Source organism: Aristolochia californica, unplaced genomic scaffold, assembly GCF_029961685.1.
Source record: "Aristolochia californica isolate CCGP_79_NKW_82.1479 unplaced genomic scaffold, dmAriCali1.0.hap1 SCAF_9, whole genome shotgun sequence".
In the NCBI taxonomy this organism is placed as follows: Eukaryota; Viridiplantae; Streptophyta; class Magnoliopsida; order Piperales; family Aristolochiaceae; genus Aristolochia; species Aristolochia californica.
The window spans coordinates 36,265,401-36,274,353 of NW_027182290.1; the positions used below are offsets into that span (position 1 = coordinate 36,265,401).

An 8,953-nucleotide genomic window follows, 5' to 3' on the forward strand; every position below is an offset into this window, starting at 1 on the left:
GTTTTTTTGCGATGCACTTATCCAGTTCATTTCTGATTTCTTCTCCAATTTATCCATGATTTCTTGTTTTGGAGCATTCAATTGCTTCAACAGACAAATCTACGTTTAGGGGCTATTGAAGGAAAGCTCTTTCTATCCTCAGTTGAAATAATTTCTAAATGTATATAAATATTAAAAACCCCAACCACCCCAATCCCTTCTATTCCATTTCATTCGTTTGAACCATGGTTAGCCATTTATATACTCATATATTATTAATTAAAATTAATTTTCAATTAGTCTTCAAGTATTTAAATAAAATGATTTAACATGTCATATTTTATACAAGACAATTTTATTTTAGTAAATTTATTAAGAATTTTTTTAATATTTTTAAAAAATAAAAAATGGGCCCAAAGAATTTGTTTCCCTTAAGTGATTTCACTCCAAGGGCCCATTACCAAGTCCATGTACAATTTGAAAGTCCAGCCAGACCGATGTCGTCCATTCTATTTTGTCATATTAGTCTCTAACTCCAAAGCATATGCCATCAATCCACTATTAGCCAAATTGGTTGTGCGTCTGTGACCATGTTGTTTTCAAGCACTCCTTCACAGGTAGGGCTTGGCAGAAGGATTAATGGACAGTAGGTATCTCGACTGAAGTCACAGAAATCAGTGCAAAGCAGAGTTTGAGATGCGAAAAATGTTAGCGTCGGAATGGCCTGTTTGAGAAGATATCTGAGGCCACTGACAGCATCACTCTTTCCTCCTTCAAAGCCACGTCTGCTCTTTACCCTCACGGACTCTCGTAAGTTGGAATTATTTCTTTTCCGGATCATTTGTTCATCTAGAAAAGCGAAATGTTATGGGTGCGATGGCGTTTGCTATTATTAGTACTCTATCCGTCCTTGGTCTTATGAAAGGTGTCTCTCCGATTTTCTTCATCTATGAGACGTTACCTTGCTTCTGCTTCTCTGCATTCATGACGTGGGTTTTAATGTTTCGATCGCTGTTTTATTCTAAAAACACTCATGTACCAGAACTCATCGCGAAGTCACGCTTTCGATGAGAGGTTTCTCTTCTCTATGCTATTCTGTTTTTCAGTCTTATATTGATATTGACCAAAAGTCACTTGTAGCCTATGCTTATATACGTTTCTAAAACCCAAGATACATGGAAGTCACATCTTTGCCTGTTTGAGGAAATTTGGACTAGCAAATTGTTTGAGGAGAATAAAGAGATTTTTTTTCTCGTAATTTCTCTCAATTGTCTGTGATAGAAATCCAATCGTCTATTGAGCTTCGTGATTGCTCTGTTTATCAGTTTTTTCACTTTTTTCCCCTTTTGGTTGTTTTCTTGTATTTATTTGAATTTTAGAAATATAAAGTTTCTAAACGGTTTACTGCATGATTTGTTAGTATGAAGTAGAGAAGTCGTTTGAATATGCAATTTTTGTCAATATAAGGTGTTTTCGTTTGACACTTCATAAGCAGCTGTTGAGAAATGTGAGCCATTCAAAGGATGGAAGAAGTGCTTGGAGCCCATATTCCAAAATCAATTGGCCAGATTCCAGCCTCATTTAAGTAGCCAAAGAAAATATCTGCACAATTTCAGCTCATCTGGCAAGTATATGGATTTGTCTTAGATATTATATTAAAGATGGTTGCTGAATATCAGATTGTGCTATTTTGTCTTTTTAATCTTACGGTGAATGCTAAAAGCATCTTTCAACTCATGGAAAGTCGAATTTATTTTCTTCCTTATATATTTTTGGGATTTAGGATTTATGGAAACATTAATGGATCCACATGTGCTCAGCACTGCAGCTTCATTAAATTGTATACTTTCTAAAACATGTTGTTTAGGTTTGAAAAAGTTCTGCTCAGTTTGCCAGTCATGTGAACAACCAGCTAGAAGAATATGCTCTGTGGGTAGTTTTCTTGGAATCTTTATTGCAACTGGTAATCGGGAAATTTGTCACAAGGCATATGCTTTGAATGGTAAGTGACTACTTCTGGTAATACTATTTGTCTTGTCTGCTCCTGCTTAATTTTCAAGTGTTGATGTGCTTCCACTCCACTGGATAGCTCTTTCACATGAAAAATGAACCATAAAGAAAAAATGCTAAAAAAGAAAAACTAAAACCTTCTTCTTTGAAACTGTGATATGGAAAGCTCATAAACGAATTTCTATTGCACTCAACCCTACTGTATAGATGTTCTAAAAAAAAAAAAAAAACTATTAAATGGTTTCTGGGATAAGCTTGAAATTTTATTCTCTTTTTAAATGTGGCTTTCTGAGAAAGCAAACACAAGCAATGATTAATCTGATATCTTTGTTAAAGTCCTAGGCAAGAGTCACCCATCTTAGAATTACTCTTGCCCAAGCTCACTTAACTTCAGAGTTCTGAGTCAGATACCTAGCCAATACAACCCGAAAAGACTAGCCGTTTAAGGTGCGGAAAACCAAGTACCTAACTCAGACCACAAACTCTAGAGTGGACGGAACCACTCTGACACCCACCCCGCCCATTCTGGAGCCGCTTCTCATAGGATACGAACGCGGGCCGTGGTATGCCTAGCTCTGATACCATGTTAAAGTCCTAGGCAAGAGTACTTCCCAGGAGGTCACCCATCCTAGAATTACTCTCGCCCAGGCTCGCTTAACTTCGGAGTTCTGAGTCAGATACCTAGCCAATACAACCCGAAAAGACTAGCCGTTTAAGGTGCGGAAAGCCAAGTACCTAACTCAGACCACAAACTCTAACAAGAGTGGACGGAACCACTCTGACAATCTTATGGTCAACGCTACTTGAAAGCAAAGCCTAGATATTGAATTCATCAACACCAAAAATACGAGCTATGATAGACAAAAATTTACAAAAGAAGCAACAAGAAGAGCAAAATATAAGAAAGAGGATAAGACAAAAAGGATTACATGCAGGTTGGTTGCGCCATCCATCTGCTGCTATTACTCATCTTGTGAATGATGGAGCTCTTCCTTGCACAATGCAGAGTTTTTTCAAATCAGCCTTCCAATCATAAATGCACATGGACTTAGAGGAGAGCAGGTGAAAGTTAGATTTTAGGTTTCTGAGAAAAGAGCTCTGTATACCAATAATGTAATTGCATCTGCAGCAAAGCCTGATAGTTGCTTCAATCAAGTAGACAAATTCAGGTTCATGCACCCTTGCACCAATACAAGCAATCTCCATCCTCATTAAGCTGATAGATCATTATTCATCTATTCACTCACTAAGATGAAACTAATGGTGCTTTGGTGAAGAACCTCGGCGGCATTGTGGACTTTTTCTTACACTTTTGACTTGTAGAAATGAGAAACTTTCATTTTTGTTCTATTTTTTCTGAACCTTCCACATGGAATTCCTTTAAAACACTTGTCTTTTCTTCTTTGTGCTATTTTTGTATGTCTTTTGCTGTTTTCACCATTCTTGTATTTGAATCTTCTTATTGGTTGATATCTGGTCTATTTTCATTTGACTAGATTTAATCATCCTTTAAAGATAGAAACTAGTTTATGCTTAAGATTATTTGAAAGCTCATTTAAAAAAAAAATATTATTTGAAAACTAATTTTTTCTAGTTCTTATGTCTAAGGATTCCACGCCCAGTTTAAAGTGATTGACCAAACCAGTTGGTTTAGGTAGACCAGTTTCTGGTTGAACTGATATGATATACCTGTTGGATCCACAGGCCTACTGCTAAAAATGATTCTTTATATATTAGAAACAAAGAAGATTTCAACTTTTGTTCAATCAGTGGTTTCAAGAAAATTGTTGGTGAGGAGGTAAAAGAACTAGTATGTCCTTTAGTGTGGTTGACCAATACAAAAGTTATCTTTGTTTTCTGACTGAACATGATGAGAGGGGTCCTTTTATTTTGCCTAGAAACTAACTAGATGTTTTTGGTGACCTTCAACTGAAAGTCTATTTCACTTGTGGTTCTCCAATGTAGGTAATGCTGTTTTAGTAGATGAAGATAAGCGAAACTTCTGGGACACATCAGGCTTGGATGATGATCCAGACTCCATACACCAAGTTATAAGAAAGATTTGGCTTCCTCTTATATTAGCATTGACTTTTTGCAAGAGTGGGGATCACCCCCTCTATCTTCTTGTTAAATTTGCTATTTACCTGCTGTGCACAAAACCTAGCCCTATGTCAGTTTATATCATCATTGAGCAGGTGAGTAAGAAGGCACCTTTTCCATTCATCCAAACAAATTCATTGCTGCATAGTACTATAGAAAGTTGGCCATATAAATTTCTAGGCGACTTTGATTTATCAGGTCTTTGTGGAGCTAGTTACTTTCTCAATTAACTTATATTTGATCTGGCTGCATAGTTGTTTGCATCTTCTTATGAACAACAAGGCTGTTATTTGGAAATTCAACTCATATCTTTCCGCCTTTTCTTGTATAAGTTGTTTTATGTTTGCCATGCTCTGTTTACCTCTTGTATTTGTCTTGTTGGACAGTTACGTCGCCGGGCAATCCGCCGAAACCCAGGATTTTACAGCTACAAGGTAAATAACTTCATGTGCAACATTATATTTATCTGTTGGAATGTTGTATTTTCCATGGAGTTGGTGTTCTGTTATTTTTTTCAAATTTGTTAGACTATCATTAGTGATCTTTAGAATGCTCTGCAAAAGTGTGAATGCTCCTAGAAGGGTAAAAAAGTTTCCAAACTGGGAAGTAAGTGTTTTTTTTCTGAAAAGCAATAAACACAATTTGTCTCTATTGTTGGAGATCTTATGCAAAATTTCTACCCGGGTCTGTTTCTGCTTGTATGAGAGAAAGAAAATATATATTCAGGGGGTTTGTGGATAATTTATATTATTTTAGCAAACAAAAAATTCCCAAATGTAGTACATAGTGTGATAACTGCTAAGCTGAGATCTTCGGGGGCATGTGGTAGGTACTTGCTTCCTCTCGTGGGAACCAATGCAACTCGTTCTTTTTCTGTTTGAAAAAATACTTTGTTTCTTTATATTAAACCTGAACAAAAGGTTCTTTTCAATGAAATTGGGGTCCCCCTCTTTATTATAGTTGGTTCCTGTAAAGGAGGTTCAGATTTTTACTGGGTCTATCAAGATCAGGAATTAGTGTTTCTCCACTTCACACATGTATATATATATATATATATAGATTTCTCAAACAAAGTAGTGCACATTTTTCATGTTGATACTTGAATCCATTAAGTGAATGAGGTAAAAACGAAGGATGGATTGCCACAAATGATATTATCAGGTTGTGCGTTATCTTCCTTTGACTGTTAGTGAGGATATATGGAGGATGGTGGGGCTTTTTCTACCTTACATTTGTATTCTCAACCTTTTATTTTATTTTGGGTTTTACTTTTTGATGTTTCCCTTTGAGTCAAAAACTGATTATGTTCATCTTTCCAGAAGATTGGTCTGCAGAAATCTTTATCTGTGAACCCATTCACTTTTAAACGTGGACTCTTCTTTTATGCCTAATGTACTCCAGCACTAAAACAAATCATGGTGCCTCACATGTGCCCCGTAGAATGTTAACTCTTATGTACTTTCATTTTGTGATATGTAGCCATTATTCGCAAAGAAGGTCGAAGTAAAGAACTACATGCTGCTATGCTGGGCAGAAGTTGAGTTAATTGACAGGAAGATTACATTAATAGGAATTCTAGGTGGATGGTGGATTTTGCAGTCTTCGACATGGAGCAGAGGAGAGATTGTGGAGACTTAAGGTTACAGACACCATCTATTTGAGAAACTAATCTGCTGCCTAGTTTTTATAGACAATGCTGGGAGAACCTGATGGTCTTATGATGATGGAACCAAAATCTAGGCCAAGTAATTGGCACTAACCACATACATGCTTGTGTTTACTTTCTGGAAATTATTTGCTATTGATGCTCGTGATTCATTGCCTTCAGTAGGAGGATGAACAGTCAGAAACATGCCCCGAGTCTGGATCACTGTGAAGGTGCCCAAGAGGCTCCATTCAGCTAAGAGACATCTTCAAACCTGGCCCTTCAGACTTGAATGCTTTCACGACTTCTTGTTGTGTACTATGGAACGGTATTGGCTGACATGAATCTTTACTTCACTTTCTTGTGGCAGTTAAGTGTGCTTAAACTGATTTGATTTACCAAAGGTAAAAGGCATATGAAAGTGGAAATGGAAATGAATTATGAATGAATTATTCTGGAATGTTTGGTATGGTGCCGTTGAAGTGTGTTCGTGATGATATTAATGTCATTGGTAGAAAATTTTAGGAACATTCACCATGCAAACTGAAATCAATTTTAATAGGAACAAGTAACAAGAAGGTCCACTTCCCCGGTCCCTGCTCCTCTTCCTCAGTTCCTCCCCTTCCGGAAAAATGGTGTGGCACCAGATTACTGCAACACGCTGGCGAGTGCGAGATTGTTTCTGGTAAGCATGTTGAGCTGGGAATTGATCTTGCCCAGAGGGGACGCCAAGCCGGGCACCTCGGCGAAAGCGTCGTCGCAAGTGGAGTAATCGGTGAGGACGGCGGAGAGATTGATCTTGAGGTCGGAGAGGGCCCCGTCGCTTAGGTTCTCGAGCGACTTCTGGAGGTTTCTGATAGCGTCATCGTACAGTTGCAGGCAGACGTTGAAGTTGGCGCTCTCCATGGAATCCTTGCTCTTGACCTTGACCGTCATGGTGGTGGCCATGTTCTTGGCCTGCTTGGTGGAGTCGAGCGTGACCAGGATGGAGGCCTTGGTTGCGCCGGCCGGGGTGATGGTCTCGGTTTTGAAGATGTGCTTAGCGGCAGAGTAGCAGAGGTCCTGGTGGTCGGCCTTCTTGCACACCGTCGCCAGATTGGCGGAGGCCGCGCTGGAGCCGGAGCAGATAACCGCGGCCACGGCCAAGGCCAAAGAGAGACGCAATGCAGTCCACACCATCTTTGTCAGTTAAATCCTGCCAAGGGTGGATCAAACTGGTGATGGACGAAGAAAGCAGGACGGAGACGAAGATGGCTCTTGTTTCTTGCTCCGATCTGGCCAGCCAGAGTAACCCTTCTTATGCAGACATGAATTCCCGTTGGTTTCGCCTCCATCGCTCAAAACCGTCCAAATTCTCGGTAAACACTCAAAACCGCCGATTGAGTTTCAGCCATTATCTACTTTTTCCTCTGTTCCTTATTCTGCGTAAGATTTTTCAGCCATTCTGTGTTAACTGCTCGCAGGTTTTCTTCTCTCGGTTCAGGTTAAAGCTTGATTTAGTTTAGCAAATCCCAACTGCTGGCTGCCCTTGTTGCCGAGTATGATCAGTTAATTCCGGTTCAAACGTCAAACCATTATTTTTGCCTCTGAAATCCAGCTTTTAAGGGATTGTCATGAGGCAGACTGTTCATATAAACAATCCATGAAGAGAGAAGGGCTAGATCTAAACATACCCATCTAAACCGACTATCAAACAGATAGGATGATTGGGTTTGGTTCAATCAGGTTAGATTGGAATTGGTTGGACCTGGTTCAATTGGGTTACCATCACAATTATGGAGCTCGCCCAAGCATTACGCAGAGCAAGCCCCCTATACAGCACAGCCTACAATCTCCCACTCATCCCCAATCTCCTATCCATCAAATCAGAGATTACTTCCCCTGAAGACCTGTTAATAAAATCAACTTCCCAGACATTCAGGTTCTAGCCATGGAGTTAGTTCTTCCAATCTCTTCTAATTCATTTGCGAAGCTTTTGGAAACCAGATTGGCCAACCCAAAGCTCGCTGCTATGATCCCGGCAGTTTCAACATTGACGTTGAATCGATCGGAGAAATACTGTGCTACGATGTTATCCATCGCCAATTCAACGCCGAAGCAGAACCCATAAGTAAAGGCCAAAATCCATCCCCTGAAATTCTTGATCCCGTGAGAGAGAGCTTCCAGCACGTTGGGACGTTTCTGTTTTGTCCCCGAGGTCTGGACCGTCTGGTAGTCGCCGTCGGGCAAGTCTTGGCCGAAGGCCAGCACTGCTAATGCCGAAACTGTTTGAAGAGTTGCAGGGACGAAGAATGCTATTCGCCAGGCAGTGGAGTCAACGTTGAAACGGCAAATGAGCGAGTAAATGATGGACACGAGGAACTGGGTTAGTCCACTGCCGACACTCGCCCACCCTCCTGTTTTGCAATACCATTTGCTAACGCGACTACGCATGTGGAGAACATGGAGTTCATCCAGAATTGGTTTGCGACGAAATTGCCAATGGACAACACGACCAAGAAGCGAAAGAGAATGAACCCAGAAGTAGAGGAGGTGAAAGAGATTGAACAGATTACAGGGACGGTTAGCAGGGCCACGGTTGTGGAGGAGAGGCGGATAACAGGTTGCTAATATCGCGCCGGAGACGGAGACGACACCGGCATTTCCGATGTCTGCATCTGTGAGGTTAAGGTTGTCTCGTATGATGGGGAATAGGGGAGCGGTGGCAAATGTGGAGAAGAAGCAAGTGAAGAGAGATATCCAGACGAGGTGGAATGCGCGCATATGCGGCTTTGCCGCACAGAAGATTCTCAACTCTGTTGCCATGTGATCGTCATCCACTGGAAGAGCGAAGTAAGGGAATTCTACCATTGTGAAGTGGACGAATGCGATCAAAATCTGAAGTATCTGAATTTAGAAAGAGTATTCTGTTATTAGGGTTTTGTGGGTGCTTCTCTAAATCTGTGAATTCTCTGGTGAAGAAACGCAGAATGCTCAGATAGGCACAGCAGAATTCTGCTGGAGAGCTGAAACCCAGAAACTACTGACTTCTCACAAGACACTGGAGCGTTCTTTACCCAAAGCGTGGAAACCTCAGAATATAAAAGCACTCTAAATTCTTTGGCTGAAATCCTCCAAAATAATTGGAGTCTTCTACCTTCGACAATTTTGGAAGCAAACAGAAAGAGGCTGATAGGTGAGAGATCTGATTGGGGCGATCAACTGCTTATAAGAGCTCAA

At 40.3% G+C, this 8,953-nt stretch overlaps 2 protein-coding genes and 1 pseudogene across 6 annotated transcripts; 1 reads left to right on the plus strand and 2 right to left on the minus strand.

Annotated features, from left to right (window-relative positions):
- Positions 1-549: 549 nt before the first annotated feature.
- Positions 550-6,238, plus strand: LOC137940549 (uncharacterized). 5 transcript variants are annotated; one of them, XR_011110333.1, is made up of 7 exons: positions 550-789; positions 1,472-1,603; positions 1,847-1,981; positions 3,955-4,184; positions 4,476-4,523; positions 5,569-5,834; positions 5,918-6,238. XR_011110333.1 is itself a non-coding variant. In XM_068785670.1 (6 exons), exons 1-6 carry the CDS (start codon positions 699-701, stop codon positions 5,725-5,727), a joined length of 795 nt encoding a protein of 264 aa, XP_068641771.1. In that variant the 5' UTR covers positions 550-698; the 3' UTR covers positions 5,728-6,238. The 5 variants fall into 5 exon arrangements, 3 of the variants coding, with proteins under 3 accessions (XP_068641771.1, XP_068641772.1, XP_068641773.1); XR_011110334.1 differs by having other exon boundaries at positions 5,921-6,238; XM_068785670.1 differs by having other exon boundaries at positions 5,569-6,238.
- A 144-nt stretch (positions 6,239-6,382) lies between these two features.
- On the minus strand, positions 6,383-6,913 carry LOC137940550 (putative invertase inhibitor). Its single transcript, XM_068785673.1, has one exon. It carries the CDS (start codon positions 6,911-6,913, stop codon positions 6,383-6,385), a length of 531 nt encoding a protein of 176 aa, XP_068641774.1.
- A 738-nt stretch (positions 6,914-7,651) lies between these two features.
- LOC137940897 (high affinity nitrate transporter 2.5-like) lies at positions 7,652-8,584 on the minus strand (annotated as a pseudogene).
- Between the last annotated feature and the right edge of the window lie 369 nt (positions 8,585-8,953).

Bases quoted from the DNA above. Each gene is read 5' to 3' on its own strand.
- LOC137940550 (XM_068785673.1), bottom strand. From the start codon at position 6,913: ATGGTGTGGACTGCATTGCGTCTCTCTTTGGCCTTGGCCGTGGCCGCG.
- LOC137940549 (XM_068785670.1), top strand. From the start codon at position 699: ATGGCCTGTTTGAGAAGATATCTGAGGCCACTGACAGCATCACTCTTT. The intron at 1,604-1,846 runs GCAAGTATATGG...CATGTTGTTTAG, and splicing joins GCACAATTTCAGCTCATCTG to GTTTGAAAAAGTTCTGCTCA. The intron at 4,524-5,568 runs GTAAATAACTTC...TGTGATATGTAG, and splicing joins CAGGATTTTACAGCTACAAG to CCATTATTCGCAAAGAAGGT.